We start from the raw sequence: 25759 nt of genomic DNA, 5'->3' as shown, positions 1-25759 counted from the left end.
GTAGATGGTGCTGGAGTTGAACGGTTGGGGGTGTGACCCCTTGGCGCTCAGAACTGATCCTGGATAAAAGCTTTTTACTGAAAAGGATAAGAAATGTCTAGAATAATCAGGCAAGGAAGTAGCAACAAAGAAATTAGGGATGAGCGCTGAGAGGCCGAACAGCCTTTCCTCTTTCTTATGCACTATCCTTGAAATCAAATGGGGGAACTGTCCAATTTTTCAGCATGCACATCCCTCATGTTAGTGAGCTTAAAATATTTTTGGATGTTCGAACTAATAGCATCATAGCACGTTATACTCTGTGACACCTTAACCACCACTCCACTACCCTTTAAAATTCAAAATGGCTAATCTGAATCTATGATTGGATTTGCAAAACTGAACTATTAAATCTAATGACTCGATTTTCACACAGTTGCCAAGTCAAATTGTTACAAGGTATAGTGCCTATCTCAGTAGCAATTAGGAACATACACACAACAGCACACATATATAGGTATAAAAGGCAATGATTTATTCCTGTCTAGTTGTTTCCAGTCGTACATCACACAGGTGAACAGAGGGAAGGTTTAGCGTTGATAGAAAACAGAAGATAAGCTACTGGAACTAAGTTACTTCAGCCTTGAAAGGGGTGAATGAAAGGGGATCTAAGTGAACAGAAAAGGTTAATGCTGAGCACGATTTCAAGTTAAACCACAACTTTTCTTTTAATTCTACACTCCCAGGCTACCCCGTTTTCCAGGCTCCACTGCAATATGCCTACCAAGGGCCACTCTCAGGTAGAAAACTCCTCTGTAGTGGTCACCTCTATATATTATAGCAGTGCTTTCAGAAGCAGCCCTGTTATGTAAATGAGGCAGCAAAATGGCATCTGGAAACAGGGAATACTACCGCTGAGGTGGTTTTCCTCCCTGTTTCTGGAGGCAAAGTGCTGGTGGCTAAAAGAAAGAACTTGCGTTTATATAGCACCTTTCACGACCTCAGGACATCCCAAAGTGCTTTACAGCCAATTAAGTACTTTTGAAGTGTAATCACTATTGTAATATAGGAAACACAACAGCCAATTTGCACGCAGCAAGGTCCCACAAACAGCAATGAGATAATGACCAGATAATCTATTTTTAGTGATGTTGGATGAGGGATGAATATTGGCCAGGACACCAGGGAGAACTTCCCCTGCTCTTCTTCCAAATAGTGCCATGGGATCTTTTACGTCCACCTGAGAGGTCAGACAGGGCCTCGGCTTAACATCTCATCTGTGAATTTTGTATTCAAATCTCTGAGTGGGACTGGAACCCACAACTATCTAACTCAGAAGCGAGAGTGCTACCCACTGAGCCACAGCGGGAAACGTAACTGACCACTGCGTTTAGGTTCGCCATTTTATACTGATTGTGGGTGCCTCTGTAGAGGCCGGCAATGATGTTCATGTTGTTGGTCTTACAGACTTACCCTTTACAGTGGGGAAGGGGTGATACCAGGGCAGTAAGGTTGTGACTGTGCAGATGCAAATCCAGTGTTGCTGAGATCTCCCAGTTTGCCCTGCAATATGCTCTGGGCATAGGTAACTACATCATATTGACAAACCACTTCTGAAGCAGTTCTTCAATGTAAATGCAGTTTAAACATTTTAACAATTATTAGTTCATAAGGATTTATATTTAATCACAGTCATGTTAATGTACCTTACAAACCTAACCATCTGATGCAAAGGTTTCCTACTGCTGATCCCACTCTCCCCCACCGATTACTTCCCAACTTTGTATATAATCAAGAGGGTTAAAAAATCTTTGCTAATAGAAGGTCAAAGAGAAGACTGGAGTTGGACCAGGTCAGGTATCCCCATTTGTCGCGTGGAATTAAAAGGTAATTTCAGTCTCCGATGGTTAGAATCCACAGCAATAAACACGGAACACACATCCATGAATTATATATAGTGGGTGAGGACAGGGAGTGAGTAATATGCCTGTAATTTAATCAAAAGGGATTTCGATGATATCATAAAGTGGGTGAGATTAGATTAGTCTCCTTTTTATCCTTTATTATTTAGAATCAATGCTGGACATTTCTGCGAGATCCATAGCTTTTTTTTATTATTAAAAGCCTTAACTTGTTTTGGCCGTGGTCCCATGTATAAGTTGCCAGCAGCTGGTGACCAGTTTTCAAGGAAAGAGAGGGGAAGAATCCCTTTGATCACAGTGCCCAGTCCAAGCCCAACCTGGCCAATGAGCATCGTAACGTAAACATAAAATGTTAATTACAAAGTCAATTTTATGATATGGGGCTCAGAGGTCAGTGTATTTGGATCGGTATGTAACGAGCCAAAGTTATCAGAGCAATGTAGTGGATGTTTGAGATGTTAGTCTATTTCCATCTCTCCTCTCCACTCCTGAAGGTGCTGATTCTAGCTGCGTTATGGTTCCATAAGCCATCTTGTGATACCTTTCCCAAGTGACCATTCATGTACAAGATTGTCCTACCTGAGAAGGCAGCACAGCCATGCCTGATCCGATCCTCAGACAATATCCACACATTAGCAATAAGGAGCAGGAAGCCTGGCCAGTATTTCCTCTTCCTAGGCTGGAGATGCTGAGGTCACTTGTAGGTCTCTATCAGCAGCCTGACTGTGATCAGCCAACTCAGCACGGAGAATGAATCTGGAAGCTTTCTTGGACCTCACAGCTGAAAGCCACATGGGGCGGTGTATTTAACGACTGAGCCACCAGGGGAGCTTCCAGACGTTGCCCTTGTGTTCTAGTTTCTAGCTTCCAATCCTATTTTCTCTCCTTGCATTCTGATGTGTGCAGCTGTGCTCACTTCAAGTGAGGTGGGCAGGAGAAACCAGTCCACAGACACCTGCAGGAATGCCACTGGGCTACAAGTTGCCCTGCTTGAGGGAAGCAGAATGGAAGCAGCTCCCTCCCCAATAAGATAATCCACTAGCAGTGGACACCCCTGGTTGGGTTATGTTTAGGTGTTTCTCTGTGCTTGTGAGTGTGAGTTTAATAGCTATTAAGGCTAGCTGGGTTGCCTCAAGGGAAAATTCTAAAGTGCCGTCTATTGAATTTTATTTGTACAGCTGTCCGGGACTTACTGAGCCACTGTGTTCGGCTAGATACTCTCTGACAGTCTTCAAGACTGTTTCCGCAGCCTGTCCATTGGGATAACCTGTGTGTCGAATAAAGGACAGTTAATGAAATGTTCAGCAGACGTTAACAGATGCCAGCATGACACTGTGTTAAGCCTGAACAGTCGTGGTCCTTGGATTAGAACCAGGCCAGTCCATAAACCCTGAAGCACCAGAAACCTGACCGTGCATGTACCCTCTGCTCACGCATCCCCTCCCACCCCACCATTGCCACGGCAGGTGTTGAGTAAGACTCCTTGGAATTCTTCTACTCACTTTCCTAACAATGGAGTTAAGATACAGATCAGCCATGATCTAATTGAATGACGGAACAGGCTCGGGGGCTGAATGGCCTCCTCCTATTCCTATGATCGTATCTATCTACAGAGAATCACTGCCTGCTTTGGCTACTGCCTGGGTGGAAGTTCACCTTTATTCAGCAATTTGAGGACCCCTGGGATCTTGCTGTGCGCAAATTGCCTTCCGCGTTTCCTACTTTACAACAGTGAATAAATTTCAAAAGTACTTCATTGGCTATAAAGCGCTTTGGGACGTCCTGAGGTGGTGAAAGGCACTGTATAAATGCAAGGTTTTCTTTATGGGGGAGTGCTGCTCATGGTTTGAGCGATCTTCTAGAACGCTATCCTTCTAAGACCCCATGGACAGCATAAAACTGCCATTACAGTACAAAAATACCTCCCAAATATCTACCATCTGCACAGAACTTTCCAGCATGAGACAACACAACTATTAGCACTGAGAGTGAATCAAAAGGCACTTTTACTTTGGCATTTAATCATCGGGTTAAGGGATCCTGATCTGTCCCCTCTTTACACTGTGTCAGGGGCTGGTCTCAGGTGGACTAGGTTCTACTGGCCAATACAGATGCAAATGCATAAGACTAGCGCCCTACGTTTACTGAAAACAGTGGCTTTAACCCGACTGCATACCACAGACCCACATTTCATCGATCATCGGGCCAGTAACACTATGGAGAGTGTGCACAGAGACTGAAGCACGTGCCTATCAAAGGCCACACTCCTCAATTCCTAAAAACAAGCCTCAGAAAAAGCATTTTCCTCAGCCAAAAAAACGGAGTGGATGGCACTGTTTGAAAAAAAAAATTTGATGGATTTCCACTTATCTCGCTAAGTATTCTACTGAGAGTTGGATCTCTGTTGTGAGGCAGATTTATCTCCCATTCAAATTCAAAGCAATGGGTAACATGGGGGCTGTTCTCAGGAGAACCAAATCAATGCTTGTTTGACTGGAATAGCATTGCAAGGAGCCTCAGAAATCTATTGTACATGATCTATCATTTCACTTAAATATAACCCGAGTTTCTCCCACACTGATAGAGAAATTGTGCAAGGCACAAGGTTCAATGTCAGTTCTGTCTCCTGCATAAGTGGATTTGATGCCATGGCTCTGGGCATTACAGTTAACCTTTTAATAATGCATATTTTCCCCTCCAATTTTTTCTTCAGCTCTCATGCTGGGATACAGTTCCTCAGATGTTAGCAACCCTCCAGCACCTTTCCCAAGTTTAAAAAAAAAATCATTCTAGGGATGTGGACGTCGCTAGCAATGCCGGCATTTATTGCCCATCCCTAGTTGCCCTTGAGAAGGCAGTGCTGGGTCTTCTTCTTGAACTGCTGCGGTCTGTGTGGTGAAGGTGTTCCCACAGGTGCTGTTAGGGAGGGTGGTATTAGGCCAGAGTCTTAAAGAGTATGTACAACACCAAGGAGTGTTAGTGAGGAATGTAATATATCAGAGAGTGAGGGTGTGATATGTCAAAGTGAGGGATGTGGTATATTAGGAGAGTGAGGTGGTGTAGATATAGAGAGTAAGTAGTGAGCGATGATGAAGGAACAGCCGATATATATCCAAGTCGGGATGGTGTGTGTGACGTGGAGGTGATGGTGTTCCCATGCACCTACTTCCCTTGTCCTTCTAGATGGTGGAGGTTGTGGATTTGGGAGGTGCTGTCGAAGAAGCCTTGGTGGGTTGCTGCAATGCATCCAGTAGATAGTACACATTAAATGCCCGTTCTTCAGTTCTGAGCTTAGGCATTGAGTGTTGTCAGGATATTCAACTGTGGAGGCATCATTGCCAAACCCGATTCTGTCCTCACCCACTATCCACACAAGCACTTTCCAAGAGGAGGTCACCATATAGCGAGGAGCAGGAACTCTGGCTGATTTTACTTTCCCGAACCCAGATCACTGAGGCTAATTCCAGCATCCCACCTAATGCCCTAGCTGAGATCAGAAAATTCTTCACACACTGGGAATCAAATTGGGACATTCTGGTCTGTATAGCTCAATACCACGACAAGCAGTGAATTTATCCATATGGACAGCTCCAGATCACTCACGTCACTCTCTCGATACATTCCATGCCACTCATGGTATGACACAGCTATCACTGTAATGTTTTCTGACATACCTCAAATCCCTCACTGTAATGCTCACAAATAGATCACATAGAATTACACAGAATCTACAGCACAGAAACAGCCCATTCCGCCCAACTGGTCTACATCAGTGTTTTTAGACAGTCTCTCGCTCTTCCAACCCTGCCTCTATCCCTCTATTCCCTTCTCCCTCAAGTATGCATCAAGCCTCCCCTTAAATGCATCAATGCTCTCTATTTCAACCACTCCATGTGGCAGCGAGTTCCACATTCTCACCACTCTCTGCGTAAAGAAATTCCTCCTAGATTCTTTAATTATTCTGTTATTGTTTATCTTATATTTCTGCCCCCTTTTTCTGGACTCACCTACAAGTGAAAATAGTTTCTCCACATCCACCCTATCGAACCCCTTAATTTTAAAGACCACTATCAGTCCTTCATGTAATATTCCCTGATATAACCCATGCAACTCCCTGTAACACCTTCCAATATGCCACACTCCACACATTCTGATATACTCCACGCTGCTCAGTCTTTGATATATTACTCCTCTAACTCTGAAATACCACTTCCCTCACTCTGATGTACCACACCTCTCATGACGTTCTCTCATATGTAACATTCCCCTCACTCTCTGATATACCCCACATTATTCACTGATATATGACACCCATCACTCTCTGATATACCATACCTCTTATTCTCTAATATGTGTAATTCCTCACTCTCTTAAAGGACATACTCCACTCTCTAATTTTACTGTACCCCATTCTCTAATATACCTCACTACTTACTCTCGCACCACCTCACTCTCCTAATATACCACATCCCTCACTTTGATATATCACACCCTCATTCTCTGATATATTACATTCCTCACTAACACTCCTTGGTGTTGTACATACTCTTTAAGACTCTGGCCTAGAAATTCGGGAGCGCCCATTTTGGAAGTGCGTGCTTCCTGCCCACCATTTTGGGGACTTAAGAAGCCGCATAGCGCTTGAAAAACTGGACCTTATGCAGCCCAATTTCTAGACCAACGTCTCTAACAGAGATATCATATAAAATTTCCTCTCTAAAGCATTATGGAGAAGTTTCTTCAATTGTACATGAGACAAAGAAGAGATGGTAAAGAGGCTGGGGACTGCCTGTTTTGTTTGTTGCCCATGGCTGTCAGTCACTGCAGATTAAAACACTGGCCCTGCTTATTTCCATTTCAATTCATTTATCAGGCCCATTATAACCTAAACTATTTTATTCTTCCTTATTCAAAATTATCAACGTACAGAAACCCTGCACAGTGGCAAAGCACAAACACATCCATATTCATGAATCAGCCAAATATTGGAAATATGACAGGAATTTGCACTTAAAATGCTAATCAAAGTGTTATCTCACTAGGGGTTTCTGTGAATTTCTGATTCCTGCACAGAATGGATACCAAGGAGTGAATTACTTAGAAAGTAATAGAGGCACAGGAATGAGTTACACAGAAAATAAGAAAGAGCTGAAAGTGAGTAACCCAAAGAGTTGGCAACTCTGGTTGGACATATTCCTGGAGTGTCATCACATGACCTCCAAACACCCCGCCCCCACCATCCTTGGCCGCCCGACATTTCCATCCTCACGGCTCATCACCTTCCCACACCAATCGGAAAGCGAACAGACTCTTCATTACCCAATTGGATGATTGTTGACTGTCAGGTAAACAGCCTTTTTGCCCATTTCTAATATTTTTATAACTAGTAAACAAAAGTGTTCAAAGAAAATTTAATAAAAAACACAATTTTTTTATTGCTCCTATGATTTTTTTTCCAGGGTTTTGCTCGCAGCTGTGTCCTGGAGATTAGTCTTTAATTCCTGGAGCCTCTAGAGCAGTCTTGGAGGGTTGGCAACCCTAATAACCGAGGCAGTAATAGAGAGAGTTGGGTGTGAGTGACCCAAACAGGTAGTAGAAACCAGGTAGTGAGTTATTAAGAAAGTAATAAAGACCTGGGAGTGAGCTAATCAGAAAGTAAGAGAGTTCTGGGAGTGGATTACACAGAAAATAATAGCAACGAGGGAATGAGCTACACAGAATGTAATAGAGGCCCGAGAGTGAACTAACCAGACAGTAGTGGGTTGGTACAGAAGTAATACAGATCTACGAGTGAGTTACACAGAAGGCTATAGAGCTGGAAAGTGAGTTGAGATAATAAGTTGAGGGCAGGAAAAGACCCTACCCCACACCATGATAGCCGGAGCATCATGACTAAACATCCCCCCTCCACCCCAACCACGCAGCCATATAATCTCCTGGGAGAGGCAAAAAAAGCAAAGAAAAAACTCAGGGCCAATAAAGGAAAAAATATTCTGAAAAATTCCTCTCTGATGCCCTCAGGTGATTGAAACAAGCCAGGAGATCGAAACAAGCCAGGAGATCATACGGACCAAGAAGGCTGGGAGCAAGTTACTTAGATGGTAATAATTCCACGGGAGAGAGTTTCCATGAGAGACACAGGCACCCAGAAGTGAGTGTCTCTTTTCATGAATAAGGTGAGAGAGGTCTGCTTTTCCCGCCCAAGAATCATGCCATGCCAAAGTAAAATATTGAAATATGCGATTTGGATGAGATTTTGTCAGTTAGCGGTAACAAACAAATATCTGCCAATCATGATCCATCTGTGCTGACAATGCTTTTACACTTCTCAAGTAGCTAATGAAGCATTTAACAAGTTTAAATCTCCCAAATGTTGCCAATCCAGCTGTGCAATGTTCAACAATGTTAGAAGTAGCTGAAAAAGCAAGTTAGAAAATGACGTTTCAGTGACTGAACTCTGCATGTTCTCATTAGCAGTGTAATGCAACATCGCAATGACAGTGGTGGGCACGGTAGGACCTCAAATGTGCAGGAGAAGGGGTTATGTAGGAAAGAAAGAGCTTGCATTTCTATGGCATCTTTCACGACTGCAGGGCGCCCAAATCGCTAAACAGCCAATGAAGTGCTTTTTAAAATGTAGTCATTGTCATAATGTAGGGAAACACCGCAGCCAATTTGCGCACAGCAAGCTCCCACAAACAGTATCGTGATAACGACCAGATAATCTGTTTTGAAGTCTTGGTTGAGGGATATATATTGGCCAGGACAATGGGGAGAACTCCCCTGCTCTTCTTCGAAATACTGCCACGGATCTTATACATCCACTTGAGAGGGCTGACAGGGCCTCGGTTTAACGTCTCACCCAAAAGACGGCACCTCCGACAGTGCAGCACTCCCTCAGTACCGGCATTGGGAGTGTCAGCCTAGATTATGTGCTCAAGTCTCTGGAGCAGGACTTGAACCCACAGCCTTCTGGCTCAGAGAGGGGATTATGTAGGAATACATCACCAAGGTGATAAAGGCCGTCGCTAGCACTAAAAGGAAATAAGGAAAAAAATGACACAACTTAAGGAGGACTATCAAGGTTAGACCTGAATACTACTGTAAACTAAATAGGGCAAAGGGGAGTTGGATAGAAAGTTGGAATTGTAAACAATGTGCAGAGAGAAACATTAACAAGAAGGTAGAAAATAAGATATTAGAGGTGAAAACAGTAGGGTTCTACAAATTGTATTCCACATTGTGGGAGAGAGAATGTAACGGAGGAGAGAATATCCAGGGGCCAAATCACCCTCTATTAATCTCCAGTGCTCTTATATCTAAAGTCAAAACTGGCAAAAAAGAAACAGAAGGTCACACTATTGGTGGAGCTCCAGACTATAATGTTCTAACTCCATGTGAGGAGATAATCATAGATTTTTTGACAGAGAGTTTAGATGGTGAGGGAAAGTTTAGAGAGTAAAACAGATGTGAGAATGAGTCGACGTTTGAAAGTATTCCCATATTCAATGATCTGCAGAACATATTACTTCAACATGAACAAAGACATTGATTGTGCACAGGTGTAAAAAGGGGCATGGGGTTGAAATTATGCACTGTGATGGTGTAGTGGCTGCAAACTCTGCCAGGACCCAGATACACCAGGTCATGGCTTTGCACAGGAGTTCCCTCAGGACCTAATAAGAGGCAGAACCTCCTTCCAGGTCTTAGGTCGGCAGACGGGGTGGAGTCAAGGGCAGGGACTCTCAATGCTGGCAGTTGCCACGTCCTTGGCCTATAGGGGACCTGGCATATCATCGCAGGCTAGTGTACAAAGAGGCATATCAGCCTCCATTCTGGCACAAGTGGGCCGCATCGGGGAGAGGGGAGTAAGGATTTCTATTTTAAAGATACAATAGCAATCCCCTTACCAAGTGAGGGTCTGGTACCATCACACCCCTCCCAGCTAGCCACTTACACGCATTCTGTGGTAGGGAGTATCCCCAGATGCACCCAACCAAGCATCGACCCCTGACCTCCCAGTCGCACCATGCCAAACATGAGAAACTCTCCATTTGCTGTTTGCTCCACCTCTGTAACGCTGCATTTGAGCCTGTCACTTATTAACCAGAATCCCACCTCCGTTCTCCAATATCCCGCATTACCAGCGAGCAGCTCCATGCGAGATTGACCAGTTTAAAAAAAAATGTAAATGCACTTCCCTTGTTTCTTTAACGTTGAAACGTAAAGTACCTTTCACATGTGAGAACTGAGGGGCCGGATGTCCAAATACATCTGATAAAGCTGTAGATTTGGTGAAGGTCTTGGGGATATAATGCATTAGGAAATTTGCATGCAAATTGCCTGTCAGCGTGTTTCCCACCAAGAGCCCAGATGACCAGCCTCCAGCCACTTATAGTGTGTGCCAGCAAATTAATGCAAGACTTACATGGAATCCAATGTGATTATTTAAAGCAGATGTACCATTTCATTTTTATTCACTATTGCTCACTGTCATTTAGGGTGGCGTTTTCATGAAAATATGGAGCAAAGATCCAGTAAAACTGTGCATCGATTTCATTGCATCACTTACACACGATGATGATATTGTGCTCAATTGATGGTGTCTGGCTTAGGAGTGCTGAGAATCAGTAACGCAGAGAGTGGGGTCGGAGTCTCACGGTGCTGAGAATCAGTAACGCAGAGAGTGGGGTCGGAGTCTCACGGTGCTGAGAATCAGTAACGCAGAGAGTGGGGTCGGAGTCTCACGGTACCGAGAATCAATAACGCAGAGAGTGGGGTCGGAGTCTCACGGTGCTGAGAATCAGTAACGCAGAGAGTGGGGTCAGAGTCTCACGGTGCTGAGAATCAGTAACGCAGAGAGTGGGGTCGGAGTCTCACGGTGCCGAGAATCAGTAACGCAGAGAGTGGGTCGGAGTCTCACGGTGCTGAGAATCAGTAACGCAGAGAGTGGGGTCGGAGTCTCACGGTATTGAGAATCAGTAACGCAGAGAGTGGGGTCGGAGTCTCACGGTGCTGAGAATCAGTAACGCAGAGAGTGGGGTCGGAGTCTCACGGTGCCGAGAATCAGTAACGCAGAGAGTGGGGTCGGAGTCTCACGGTGCCGAGAATCAGTAACGCAGAGAGTGGGGTCGGAGTCTCACGGTGCCGAGAATCAGTAACGCAGAGAGTGGGGTCGGAGTCTCACGGTGCCGAGAATCAGTAACGCAGAGAGTGGGGTCGGAGTCTCACGGTGCCGAGAATCAGTAACGCAGAGAGTGGGGTCGGAGTCTCACGGTATTGAGAATCAGTAACGCAGAGAGTGGGGTCGGAGTCTCACGGTGCTGAGAATCAGTAACGCAGAGAGTGGGGTCGGAGTCTCACGGTGCTGAGAATCAGTAACGCAGAGAGTGGGGTCGGAGTCTCACGGTGCTGAGAATCAGTAACGCAGAGAGTGGGGTCGGAGTCTCACGGTGCTGAGAATCAGTAACGCAGAGAGTGGGGTCGGAGTCTCACGGTGCTGAGAATCAGTAACGCAGAGAGTGGGGTCGGAGTCTCACGGTGCTGAGAATCAGTAACGCAGAGAGTGGTGTCGGAGTCTCACGGTGCTGAGAATCAGTAACGCAGAGAGTGGGGTCGGAGTCTCACGGTATTGAGAATCAGTTACGCAGAGAGTGGGGTCAGAGTCTCACGGTGCCGAGAATCAGTAACGCAGAGAGTGGGGTCGGAGTCTCACGGTGCTGAGAATCAGTAACGCAGAGAGTGGGGTCGGAGTCTCACGGTGCTGAGAATCAGTAACGCAGAGAGTGGGGTCTGAGTCTCACGGTGCTGAGAATCAGTAACGCAGAGAGTGGGGTCGGAGTCTCACGGTACTGAGAATCAGTAACGCAGAGAGTGGGGTCGGAGTCTCACGGTGCTGAGAATCAGTAACGCAGAGAGTGGGGTCGGAGTCTCACGGTACTGAGAATCAGTAACGCAGAGAGTGGGGTCGGAGTCTCACGGTGCCGAGAATCAGTAACGCAGAGAGTGGGGTCGGAGTCTCACGGTGCTGAGAATCAGTAACGCAGAGAGTGGGGTCGGAGTCTCACGGTGCTGAGAATCAGTAACACAGAGAGTGGGGTCGGAGTCTCACGGTGCTGAGAATCAGTAACGCAGAGAGTGGGGTCGGAGTCTCACGGTGCTGAGAATCAGTAACACAGAGAGTGGGGTCGGAGTCTCACGGTGCTGAGAATCAGTAACGCAGAGAGTGGGGTCGGAGTCTCACGGTGCCGAGAATCAGTAACGCAGAGAGTGGGGTCGGAGTCTCACGGTGCCGAGAATCAGTAACGCAGAGAGTGGGGTCGGAGTCTCACGGTGCCGAGAATCAGTAACGCAGAGAGTGGGGTCGGAGTCTCACGGTGCCGAGAATCAGTAACGCAGAGAGTGGGGTCTGAGTCTCACGGTGCTGAGAATCAGTAACGCAGAGAGTGGGGTCGGAGTCTCACGGTATTGAGAATCAGTAACGCAGAGAGTGGGGTCGGAGTCTCACGGTGCTGAGAATCAGTAACGCAGAGAGTGGGGTCGGAGTCTCACGGTGCTGAGAATCAGTAACGCAGAGAGTGGGGTCAGAGTCTCACGGTGCTGAGAATCAGTAACGCAGAGAGTGGGGTCGGAGTCTCACGGTGCTGAGAATCAGTAACGCAGAGAGTGGGGTCGGAGTCTCACGGTGCTGAGAATCAGTAACGCAGAGAGTGGGGTCGGAGTCTCACGGTGCTGAGAATCAGTAACACAGAGAGTGGGGTCTGAGTCTCACGGTGCTGAGAATCAGTAACGCAGAGAGTGGGGTCGGAGTCTCACGGTGCTGAGAATCAGTAACGCAGAGAGTGGGGTCGGAGTCTCACGGTGCTGAGAATCAGTAACGCAGAGAGTGGGGTCGGAGTCTCACGGTATTGAGAATCAGTAACGCAGAGAGTGGGGTCAGAGTCTCACGGTGCCGAGAATCAGTAACGCAGAGAGTGGGGTCGGAGTCTCACGGTGCCGAGAATCAGTAACGCAGAGAGTGGGGTCGGAGTCTCACGGTGCCGAGAATCAGTAACGCAGAGAGTGGGGTCGGAGTCTCACGGTGCCGAGAATCAGTAACGCAGAGAGTGGGGTCGGAGTCTCACGGTGCTGAGAATCCGTAACGCAGAGAGTGGGGTCGGAGTCTCACGGTGCCGAGAATCAGTAACGCAGAGAGTGGGGTCGGAGTCTCACGGTGCTGAGAATCAGTAACAGAGATCTTGGAGGATTGTGGGAATGGAGGAGGCTACAAAGATATAGAGGGGCGAGGCCATGGAGGGATTTGAAAACAAGGATGAAAATTTTAACACTGGAAAATGTCTTTTTATTTATTGGGCAAAAATTTGAAGAATTAATAAAATTTCAACAGCTTACCATAAATTCCAGTCGAGACACACGGAAAAGCCTGCAACAAAACAAACAGCTAATCAGCTTGTGTTTCTTACTGACTCAATTTGTTTTTTTAAAAGGGACACCATTGCCTTATTAAGTAGCTCGCAAGCCTGTTTTTGGTCCCCTGTGTTTAAATGTATTTTCTCATGTGCTTTTTTGTCCCCCTGCACCACATGCTATTCTCAGCTCAGTGAGTCGGCAGGTGAACTGTTCCTCATCATCTTTCAATGCCACTTTTGAACTCCTCTCCAGGGATACCTGAGAGTAGGGTTGCCAACCCTCCAGGACACTGCTGGGAACAACCCAGCAGAAATATCATAAAAAAATAAACAAAATTGTGTTTTTTTTCATTTTCTTCGAACACTTTCATTTACTAGTTATAATGTGGGGCGGGGCAGTTTGTTGCGGGAGGTCATGTGATGAATCCTCCATGAACACACCCAACCAAAGTTGGCAACCTGAGTGTAGTGTAACTTGGGCTCTGATTTTCCCTCTCTTCTATTTGCTAACCTCTACAGACGGGTATCATGCGGACAATGACCCACTCGTGGAGAAGGCCAGTTGGGCCTTACTGATTCAGCTTTCTCCTCCTCTCCTGAAGCTACTGACTCTTGGGTACAGTTCTACAGGTGTTGGCAGTATCCGACCCTGCCCCCACCACCTCCTGCAGCTAGCTTGATCAAGTGGCCAATCTTCAAGTGTGTGCCTGGACTGAGAGTGTCAGCAGGCTGCTCAACATGAGAATGATGCCGGCCTAGCCCAATTCTGTTCCCGCTCTACGCCAAGCCCATTTTCTAGCAGGAGTCACTGGGCAGTGGTCAGCAGGGGCATTGAGGGAAATTGTAGTGCCATGTTATCACCCTTGTTGAGATCCTAATTCAGCACAGACTAAGGGACTGAATCTGGGACTTTCCAGTGATCTCATGGTTCATATTCTGCTTAAACTCACACAGTGCATGACATGGCAAGCATGCAACTGAAGTGGTGCCTTGTCACTGACATCTATTATCCTGCATTCACCCCAAAAGTTGAAAACATCATTATTTTTATATACATAAATTAAAAGCAGGTCAGCATTGGGAGATCAGTGCCCGGGTTAAATTCCCAAGCAGCCACACTCTGTAACACCCACCAAATACGATACACTGACAAGCACATTGTATAATTTTGCTTTACTTCCCAGTAAACTAATTAAGCCACCAATTAATTTGGAATCCGTTCAATCCCTTTCCAACACAAAAGTACTAAAAAGCAACTAAGCTCCTGTTGTTTCTGACATGAAGGACAAGGATTGGTACAATCTGTATCCAGCCAATGCTCTCAGAATGGTTTACAACAGCTCCCCGAAGGCCTAGTGGGTCAACTTACTGCCGCTGTAGTGCTGAGCCACACAGAGTCCCAGAGTCAATCTGTGTGGAGTTAGCTGATCTCATCCAGATTGGGCTACAGATGTTGTCAGCACCCGAGGGCGAGGTATCAGAGGGTGGCCAGTGATTGTGGAAGTATCTCCTTGGAAGAGTCAATGTCTTCAGGCAAGGAGAAAACTGGCAAAAGAAAGTGACAAGAAAGGCTGTGCGCAAATTGGCTGCCGCGTTTCCTACATTACAACAGTGACTAAACTTCAAAAAGTAATTAATTGGCTGTAAAGCGCTTTGGGACATCCTGAGGTCGTGAAAGGCGCTGTATAAATGCAAGTTCTTTCTTTTTGGAGATCTGTGGCCTACAGGCGTGGCTCTCACTGATTTCCTTGTGGTGTGCTGCATTATTAGGGGCCATGAACTTGGGGTCAAAAAGATCAGAGGAATTGATTTGACCTTCTTTATGCTGCCCAGTGCTTGTGGTACAGGAGAACTGTGCAGGTCCTGCGAGCAGCAACTTATCAAGGTAATACCGCTAGCGAATGGTGACAGCGCAAACCTTGATACCTGGTGGCCAAGAACACTCCCTGCCAAACTGCTGCTAAAATGCACTGGAATACTTTGCTAACTGCAGGCGTTTAATTTAAAGTGATGATAAGAAGGCAAGATCCCTATTGGATATGGATATAAGCTGGCATTAGTTGCACAGCTGCCATTTGGTTCCAGTCAGACATCAGGTGGAAATGACAGTGTATATAATACCCAGGGTGTGTGTATGGGGAGGGGTATTCGGATCAGGGTTCATGGCGGGAGGGGCAACTTCTATCACTTGAACAGCTGCTCCTGTTGGGTCCACTGATGGCATTTTTAGAGATGTTCCTCAATTAAGAGACCAGCAACCTCCTAACCAAGGAGATGGAATTTTTTCCCATACCCTCTGCCCTTATCTGTTGTATTTTCTCTCAATCTGTATAGCCATGCCACAAACCATTATCTGTCTGATACCGCAGAATGATCAGTCTGTTTCACCCTCCACTTTCCTGTAGGATTTGGCATTTGGATGCCCGCTGACTGGGCCCTGCTCACCACCCCTCTGACAAGATTCTGAGCACTACCTGGGCAATCAATAGTGCCACTCTGTGCCTTGCACAATGGACTGGAGTGCCAATATTCAACATGTTACCCTACAAATCTGTTTCTAAGCATACTGATTTATCAGAAAGTACATGTTGATAAATTTTAACTTGGGATGGTGCTTGTGCAGAAAATAGGAAACAAATTTAGAAAGGCTGGAATCAGACAAAGACCCACAAATCATTAAACTGTCAGATAGCAGCTGCTCCCTCTGAACAGAGAGAGTGTTGATAGTGAGAGAGACACTTCCATTAACACATCTAATGGGAACAGGTGGCCAATGAAGAATTCATTTCTTTCCTTTTTTTGGGAGTGTTTTTCTCTTGGGATTTTTTCTCTCTTCTCCTGCAGATGCTGCTGGGGTACAGTTCCACGGCCTTTGGTAGTCCTCCACCACCACCCAAGTAACCATTCTTCATGTGTGAGCCTTGGCAGGGAGTGTTGGCAGCGTATTCAACTATGGAGACTGTCATGGAAGAACCTGATCCCATCTTCGCCTGGCATTTATGCGCCTTAACGTTCTAGCAGGGGTCATAAACCAGGGATCAGGAGCAGGAACCCTGGCTAATTTTTCCCTTCCCTTGTTCAGAAACACAGATGCCAATTTCTGCTCAGGCTGAGGTCACTTAACTCAGTACAGACCAGGGACTGAAACTAGGACCTTCCTGTCTCAGTACCACAACACTTTTACTCACTAATGCATTAGTTGGGGAGGGGGCTACAGGAATTAACCTTTTTGTAGCCTGACTCAATATTATATATTGCTGTGTGGAAGCATAAGCCAGGCATCGTGAGTGTATGGGTCATGCTACATGGACCAGTTGGTCTTTTCCTGTCTGATATTTTTAGGCCAATGCATCCAAATACACTCTTCTCTATTTTTCTTAGACAGTTAAGTGGGGGAGTTGTTGAGTAGCTACCCACTGTTAGGACAATGGCCTGACACACATAAAACATTGCATTGTGCTGAAGTCCAGCTCTAGAATAAAGCTCCACCCAACACACAAAGTTTGCCATGCTGATCGCCACTGTGAGAACAATATTGCCCTAGATGGACATCGCTGTAAAGAAAGAAAAACATGCATTTATATAATGACTTTCATGTCCCAAAGCACTTTTGAAGTATAGTCACTGTAGGAAACACGGCAGCCAATTTGCGCACAACAAGCTCCCGTAAACAGCAATGAGATAAATGACCAGATAATCTGTTTTAGTGATGTTAGTTGAGGGATAAATATTTGCAAGGACACTGGGGAGAACTCCCCAGGTCTTCCTTGAACAGTGCCATGTGATCTTTTACATCCACCTGAGAGGGCAGACGGGGCCTCGGTTTTATATCACATCCGAAGGATGGCATCTCCGACAGTGTGGTACTCCCTCAGTACTGCAATGGGAGTGTCAGCTTAGATTATGGGCTCAATTCTCTGGAGTGGGACTTGAATCCACGACCTTCTGACTCAGAAGCGAGCTACCCACTGACCCACAGCTGACACACTGTACTGAACTTCGGCAGCAGAATTAGAGCTGATTTTATATTACACTAGTGGTGGTGGTTCCTAGTGTCTGATCCACTGTGGCCTTAATAAATCTCGCAAGTTTACTTTGGTTTTGCCACAGACTGCATGAAACCTGCGTGTCAAGAGCGGGCAGCAAGAACATGGCGTGAAGCAGAATATAAAATAAGTTAATGCCGCTGTCTAAGACATGGACAATGATGCTGTGGTGATCTCCATCACTAGAACAATGGACTACAATCATTTCCAAATGGTGACGACAGTGGGGAATGCGAAACACCTGGTACTAGTAATACCAATCGGCATTGAAACTGCTGGGATTCAAACACCTCCCTGCACCGAGAACACATGCAGAGACAGGCTGGGTGGGGCTGAGAGCTATCTGGCTATTCTTCAGGACAGAACACAAAATCTGACAATTCATGACAGATTCAGGGCTTGAGTATTATAGGAGCATAGGAGTGTCTTTACTGACTTATGAATAATCAGCACGGGTCAGATTTAATTCCAAAAGCCAGGGCTATATATTTGAGGAATGGTCTCTGGGTTCTTGCCTCCCCCCCCCTCTACCCCCGATATGTGGTTATTATGAGGTAAAGTAATCTGACTAAACACGACTGAAGAACAGCTAGGTTAGAACACGGAGATTGGGTGCACAGAACAAACTGGTTTGGTGCCAAGGCCATCAGATGAGAACAGACTACCTCTTCACTGGGATAATAGCCGCTTGATCCCAGTGCAATCTGTTTATTGGATGTGTTTAATGTGCTGATTCTGGAAGTATGTTGCACTCAAATGATGTGGTGGAACAGACCAGAAAAAAACAACCAAGCCTTCAACCTTTAGCTTGTGTGTGTAAGACAAGCTGGTACAGCCAGGAATTAAAATCAACTGGCTTAATTATTCTGTAAATAGCATAATTCCTCTCAAAATTATATCAAGGGGCCAACACGACACATGTCAGGGTGCAGAGCCAACCCGGGACCAGCTTGTGACAATGTAAAGCCAGCCCAAGACAGGCTGTTCGGATGTAGAGCCAAGGCGGGACCAGCTGGTCAGAATATGGAGCCAGCCCAGGACCAGTTGGACTTCCGTGCAGTTATTCCATGAACTAACTTTTGAAAATGTTTCCCCATTAAGGGGTTTTGGCCTTCAATAAGAAGAAGAAAATCAGATGGACCCATCATATCAGAATAAGACTAAGGCGATCTCTATCCATCCAGCAAAGTCCTCCTCACTAACATCTGAGGGCTGGTGTTCAAGTTGAGAGAGTCCCGCAGACTACTTGAGCAACAGCCTGACATAATTATCCTAGTAGTTGTCTATCAGCCAACGTCCTCCAGAATCCTCCATCACCATCCCTGGATATGTTCTGTCCCACTTGTAGGATAGAACCACCAAAGATGGGGGACACGGTGATATACAATCAGGTGGGAGTGGCCCTGGGTTATTCATGGCTTCAGGTCAAACGAGGTCAAGGAAACCTCCCGCTGATCACCACCCACTGCTGCCCCTCATCTGACGAATCGGTACTCCTCCATATTGAACATCGCTTGAAGGAAGCTCTAAGGGAAGCAAGGGTACAGAACGTACTCTGGGTGGGGAATTTCAACGGCCACCATCCAAATTGTCTCAGTAGTACCACTACTGACCAAGGTGGTTGAGTCCTGAAGGACATGGCTGCCAGACTGGGCCCGTGTTAGGTAACCAACAAGAGGAAGTAAATTACTTGATCTTTTCCTCACGAACTTACTTGTCACAGATATGGCTGTCTACAACGGTATTAGTAGAAGTGACCATCGCACAGTCCCTGTGAAGACAAATTCTCATCTCCGCCATGAGGATACCTTCCATCGTATAGTGTGGCACTACCATGGAGCTAAGTAGGACAGACTAAGGTCAAATCGAGCAGCCATGAGGTGCTGTGGGCCATCGGTAGCACCAGAATTGTATACCACCATAACCCGTAACCTCATGGCCCAACACATCCCTCACTCCTTGGAGCCAGGAGGCCAACCCTGGTTTAATATGGAGTGTAGAAGGTCATGCCAGACGCAGCATCAGGCACACTTTAGAATTTAAGGACTTGCACAACACCAGGTTATAGTCCAACAGTTTTATTTTAAATCACAAGCTTTCGGAGCTTTCCTCCTTCCTCACCTGACGAAGGAGGAAAGCTCCGAAAGCTTGTGATTTAAAATAAAACTGTTGGACTATAACCTGGTGTTGTGCAAGTCCTTACATTTGTCCACCCCGGTCCATCACCGGCATCTCCACATCAACACTTTAGAATGACTACGAACCTAGGAAAGCTAATACACAGGGCTACTTGCATGGTAAACAACCTCTGTATTTCCCTGCTTCATTGGCTAACTCAAGGCAGGCTGGGAATCAAACCTGGGGGCCTTCTAATCTGTATGGTTCAGGCCTGTATTGAGGTAGCTGAAAATGCTTTTCTCTGCCTCAAATACACAGGAAAATAAAAGTGGGTCAGATCCATTACTCCCCCCCCCCCCCATTAAAATAAGATATGAAATGTCTGAGGTAGAGAGAGACACTGCTTTAAAGACAGTAATTTATTTCCCAAACATGGTGACAATTAAAGAGCCGCTGATTAAAAGCATTAAGTCAGAAAGCTCTTATGCACTGATTCTCTAGGAGTATGAGGTGAACGACGTTAATCCAGTTTAAACTGGTTTCCTGCCACTCGGCAACACTGGACAGTTCCCAGGAGCTCTCCGCAGTAAATCGTCAATCATAAAATTCATTACAAACAGGGATCATGCAGCAGCTTAGAAAAGGCTCCGTCTCATACTTTAATCCATTCAGTAATGAAAGTGAGAAACACCTGGAAACTGGAGGGGGAGGGGGTGGATGGTAATAGGATTCCTCCTCACCCCATCCCCTCCTGTTTGCTGCTTCCAACTGAAGCAGAAAAATTAAAATTGCAGCAGCTCCACAGTGGATCAGTCAGTTTAACCAGTCAATAACTGAGCCATACAGACTTTAATTATATGAGAGACTGGAGAACTTGGGGTCTTTTCAACAACAACAACTTGCATTCATATAGCGTCTTTAACGTAATAACCCGTCCCACGGCACTGCACAGGAGCGTTATCAAACAAAATTTGACATCGAGCCACATAAGCAGGTATTAGGACAGGCGACCAAAAGCTTGGTCAGAGGTAGGTTTTAAGGAGGGTCTTAAAGGAGGAGAGAGAGGTAGAGAAGTGGAGAGGTAGAGATGGAGATGGGCGATGTTACAGAGGTGTAAGTAGGCAGTCTTTGTGATGGAGAGGATAGGAGGTTGATGCTGAGGTTGTGAAAAGACTCTCCCTAAGACAGTGGCCAGGGAGGAGGATGGAGTCAGTGTACGAGGAGGCAGAGTTTCTGTCAGGGGCCGAAGACACTGGGTAGAAAATTGGACACACCCATTTTTGGGCAAGTGGGGGGCACAGGGTAGGATCCCTGCGTTTAAATGGTGAGGCCTGAGGTGTCCCCGATATTGGACCTTGGGCCTCATTAACATCAAGCCAGTGTGGCGTAAGCAGCCAGCAAAGAATAAACGAAGAGCCGTCCGCTGCCAGCGTTACAGCGGCCCTCAGGTAAGTGAGGGCCAGAGAGGGAGAAATGGAGGCGGGGGGATCGGAGGTCCGGTGGGGTGGCGGAAGCGGGTCGGGAGATAGGAGGCTGAGTCAGGGGGAATGGTGGCCTGTGTTCTTTAAATGTGGGTTCGGGAGGAGTACTGCTGCTCCTCCCAGCTCCACGTTCAGGTTAGTAAATTTCAAAAACATACTTTTTTGGTAGCAGGCGGTCCCAAGGTCTGGTTTTACCTCAGCGCAAACCAATCTTGCAGTGAGAGGCCTCAAAAAGGCATTAGGCCTCTTATTTACATATGCAAAGGGCCTAACACCTGTTTCAGGTGGGGGCACTGCACAGCAATTTTTTTTCCTTTCCCAATATTGCTAGAAATGTGCATGTGCTTCCTACCTGCCATTTTGGAGGCTTAGTAGGCCCGTTAGTGCCAAAAAAAGGCCGCTGCACTGCTGAATTTATAGGCCAATGGCTTTGATCTTACCAATGTTTAGCTGGAAGAAGTTACAGTTCATCCAAAACTGGATGTTGAACAAGCTGTCTGACAGCATGGAGGCATTGAAGGGGTTGAAAGAGGTGCAGGAGAGGTAAAATCCAAAATACCATTTGTTGTTGAAAAAACAGACTGAAGATAAACAGTAAGAAGAAAAATAAATCTTCCACACAAAGTGTGCCTCATTAATAATGATGTGGAGATGCCGGTGATGGACTGGGGTTGACAATTGTAAACAATTTTACAACACCAAGTTATAGTCCAGCAATTTTATTTTAAATTCACAAGCTTTCGGAGGCTACCTCCTTCCTCAGGTGAACGAGGTGAACATCGTTCACCTGAGGAAGGAGGTAGCCTCCGAAAGCTTGTGAATTTAAAATAAAATCATTAATAATGAACCATCTCCATAAGTGTCCCATTAGTCAGTGTGTGGTGAGAATGTTCACAAACCCTTCAGTGGAAACCCTAGAGGCGTCATGTTTACACTCAGTGATGGGTGGGTGAAGACAATGCAATCAGAATCAATTGGTGCTCTCCCCTTGCCTGTCAACAGCTCTGCAACATTATATCCCCAGACAAAGAGATGATAACAAGACGGCAGGCTCTGTCGGAAGTCACCCCGCAGTTAACTTCCATCACACACGGGTAATCACAATGTTAATCTGAGTGGAACAAAGAAAGCAAAGCAGGCCCTTAATGCACTCTTTCGGTAGTGCTTGACTCATTTGATGAGTACGTATCTTGGACCTGGGTTAGCACATTACCTGCAATGAATGGTGTACACTGATGTTTAATACTATGTGTTCCTTCTCCTTACACACCCTCTGGTTATTGCAATCAGTTTACTAGACAAAGATATGATTCCACAACATAGAAATGGAATAACATGGAATTACTTTCCTTTATGTAACACTATTAAATGTAGCCTACTGGGCCAATCATGCAGTGCCAATTATTCATCCCATATTTCCTGGTAATCTGCTAGCATCAAAACATGCGTGGTGAGCCCCTGCATCCTTTATCTGCTGACGGCTGCATGTGTGATGGAGTGCTGCACTGTCAGGGGTGCCGTCTTTCGGATGAAACGTTAAACGTTAAACCGAGGCCTCGTCTGCCCTCTCAGGTGGACGTAAAAGAGCCCATGGCACTATTTTGAAGAAGAGCAGGGGAGTTCTCCCCAGTGTCCGGGGCCAATATCTATCCCTCGACCAACGCCACTAAAAACAGATTATCTGGTTCATTATCACATTGCTGTTTATGGAAGCTTGCTGTGCTGGCTGCCACATTTCCTACATTACAACAGTGACTACACTTCAAAAAGTATTTCATTGGCCGTAAAGCGCTTTGGGACGTCCTGAGGTCGTAAAAGGCGCTATGGAAATGCAAGTCTTTTTTTTTACATGTCTTCGGGCAAAATGGTGAAGAAAGAAAACTGGAGAGAATTGATGACATTGATAAACCACCTGATCTTTGCTCTTACGTTTATGGCATGGTCTGATCCCACGATCAAATCGACCTCTACTGACCGTTTCCTCTTGTCTATTCCACGAGAATGCGAGACTGATTTACCTGTGGAACACTAATCACACTGCTACACGTGTTTGTTACCAGTGTGTTGGTGCTCATATAGATACCACCAAACAAAGTCATTGGCACAAATACTCAGTAACAATGGCTGGCACCACTCTGATCAGGCAGAAGCATTCTCCCATCTCACCCTGAACTACTGCACGTCTTATGTTAAATTCTGCTGTTACATCTCAGGCCCCAGTGCACACAGCTGTACATACATTCCAACTGGCATCAGGAAAATCAGCACTTAATAATATCCTCAGCAACCTGTAGCCGTTATTCAACACAATTAATCGATATGATACAAGGCTTTTTTCATGTTCCCAACTAAATATTTTTGCACCAAAATCCAATGAGTTGTGTGATTTTAAAACTCTAATCTTTCTCTCTAACTCAAGTGCTAAGTGACGCTGCACTATTTTTCTGAAGATACAAATTAAAGACGTTAATGAAAATACCAAATATATACTGTATGAATAAGTATGTTATCATGATTTTTGGTAGTCAGGCCTGTCGTTTATTCGCTCAAGAGATAAGAAGAAAAACCATGAATGCTGGAAATCCCCGATCCAAGCAGAAAATGCTAGAAATGCAGAGTAGGTCAGCCAGCATTTTGAAGAGAAAGGCAGGTCAATGGTGCAGGGGCAACCCTTCCAGTGTCTCATCTGAGAATCCCCAGGCATTCCACTGCGGATTGGGCAACGGACTGGTGTCTACCGGGCCAGCCTGAAGAAAGGAATTGATCGAAGAGCAGAAGGCCTTTATGATATTTTCTGACAGTGCTGAACACTCAAAATGGGTTATCGGAGAATGTACAGTACTGTTCCACCTTCCTTACAATAGCAGTCAGCCCAAAATAAACCAGTCCATAATTCATCAGTAATTGGCAAATTCACACACAAAGGTTGCCTTGAGGAATAGAAATGTCGCCATTTTTGCAGTGCTCTCCTAAAGTTGGGGTAGAGCATATTGTCGGCCTGAATAGAGGGAGGACTGCACTGTATCTGACCTGGGAATCTTTGATAGGACAGTGTAGAGGGAGCTTTACTCTGTATCTAACGCGTGCTGTACCTGCCCTGGGAGTGTTTGATGGGACAGTGTAGAGGGAGCTTTACTCTGTATCTAACCCGTGCTGTACCTGCCCTGGGAGTGTTTGATGGGACAGTGTAGAGGGAGCTTTACTCTGTATCTAACCCATGCTGTACTTGCCCTGGGAATCTTTGATAGGACAGTGTAGAGGGAGCTTTACTCTGTATCTAACCCTGTACTTGCCCTGGGAGTGTTTGATGGGACAGTGTAGAGGGAGCTTTACTCTGTATCTAACCCGTGCTGTACCTGCCCTGGGAGTGTTTGATGGGACAGTGTAGAGGGAGCTTTACTCAGTATCTAACCCATGCTGTACCTGTCCTGGGAGTGTTTGATGGGACAGTGTAGAGGGAGCTTTACTCTGTATCTAACCTGTGCTATACCTGCCCTGGGAGTGCTTGATGGGACGGCACAGAGTGAGTTTTATTCTGTATCTAATGTGGGAGTGCTTAATACTGGCACTGGTTGCCAAAATATTTGATTCCTCAACAGACATCCGCACATTGACGTACATACAGAAAATAAGAATCCTTTGACAAACAAAGTCAGAGCGGTCCACAGACTGCTTGCCCACTCTCTCACTCTGGGGAAAAAAGGCTGAGTGAATTGAAATAAAAACAAGACAAGACAAAAAAAAAATGATATCAAAACACTGCAGATCTCATCTGGCTTTCAATCAGCTCTGCTGTGTAACACTGAGACCAGCGACTGAGAAGACAGCAGAGACATGCTGGAAGGCAGCCTGTAGTCAATTCGTATCACATCCTGGTAATCACATTGTTTAGGTAGAACAATGCAAGCAAATGATCAGGCTGCCGGGTATTCTTGTAGAATCTGTGTGCCCGCACTATGTCCCTTATGTACTTGTAGTGAACAGGAATGCTAAGGCTGTAAATAGGCATTATGCCAACCTGTGCTCCCAGTGCCCACTATTCTTTTTCATTTTCAGTGGGCTTTTTTATTTTCTCCCCTCCAGTTTTCTCTGCCCTGAAGGCGTGAAGTCCTTGCTGTGGTACAGTTGTTTGCTCCTTGGGTGTACTCTAGTACCTTATCTAAATGGTCATGTTTAATGCATGAGTTTGCGCAGTGAATGTCCTAATCCTGCCCTCACCTGATGTACACACCTGTACACTTTGCAGCTAAGGTTGGCAACCCTCCAGGATTGGCCTGGAGTCTCCAGGAATTAAAGATTAATATCCTGGACACAGCTGCGAGCAAAACCCAGGAGAAAAATCATAGGGGCATTAAAAAAAAAATTGTGTGTTGGTTTCATTTTCTTTTAACACTTTGTTAGAAAAGTTTTGGAGATGGGAAAAAAAAGACGATTTGACCGACAGTCAGGAACCATCCAATCAGGTAATAAGGAGCCTGTTTGCTTTCCAATTGGCCATAGGGAGGTGGTGTGCTGTGAGGACGGACGTGTTGGGCAACCAATGGTGGGCGCGTGGGGGCGAGGCGGCTGTAGGCGGGAGGACATGTGATGAAACCTCTGGGAATACCGTCCAACCAGAGTTGGCGACCCTATTTGCAGCAGGAGTTAGTGACTAGTGATCGGGAGCAGGAACCCTGTCTGATTTTTAACCTTCATTTCCTAGGGTCACTCAGCCCAATGGCAGTACTCCCCTGCTGCTGCCCTGGCTGAGATCAGCTAACTCAGCACAAACTGGGGATTGAACCTGGGGCCTTCTTGATCTGCAT

The 25759-nt window shown here is 45.9% G+C and overlaps 1 protein-coding gene across 4 annotated transcripts in view; it reads right to left on the bottom strand.

Moving 5' to 3' along the window:
* LOC137306405 (ADP-ribose glycohydrolase MACROD1-like) overlaps positions 1-25759 on the bottom strand; it is a 631024-nt gene that overhangs the window by 24926 nt on the left and 580339 nt on the right. For all 4 annotated transcript variants that reach the window (XM_067975577.1, XM_067975580.1, XM_067975579.1 and 1 more), the window contains 2 exons: positions 13293-13323; positions 3095-3168 (listed from right to left, as the gene is read on the bottom strand). In XM_067975577.1, coding sequence (XP_067831678.1) covers positions 3095-3168; positions 13293-13323 — 105 coding nt within the window. The remainder of the gene's footprint in view (positions 1-3094; positions 3169-13292; positions 13324-25759) is intronic.

This window comes from Heptranchias perlo, chromosome 43, assembly GCF_035084215.1.
Source record: "Heptranchias perlo isolate sHepPer1 chromosome 43, sHepPer1.hap1, whole genome shotgun sequence".
NCBI lineage: Eukaryota > Metazoa > Chordata > Chondrichthyes > Hexanchiformes > Hexanchidae > Heptranchias > Heptranchias perlo.
This window is presented reverse-complemented; position numbering and strand designations above follow the sequence as displayed.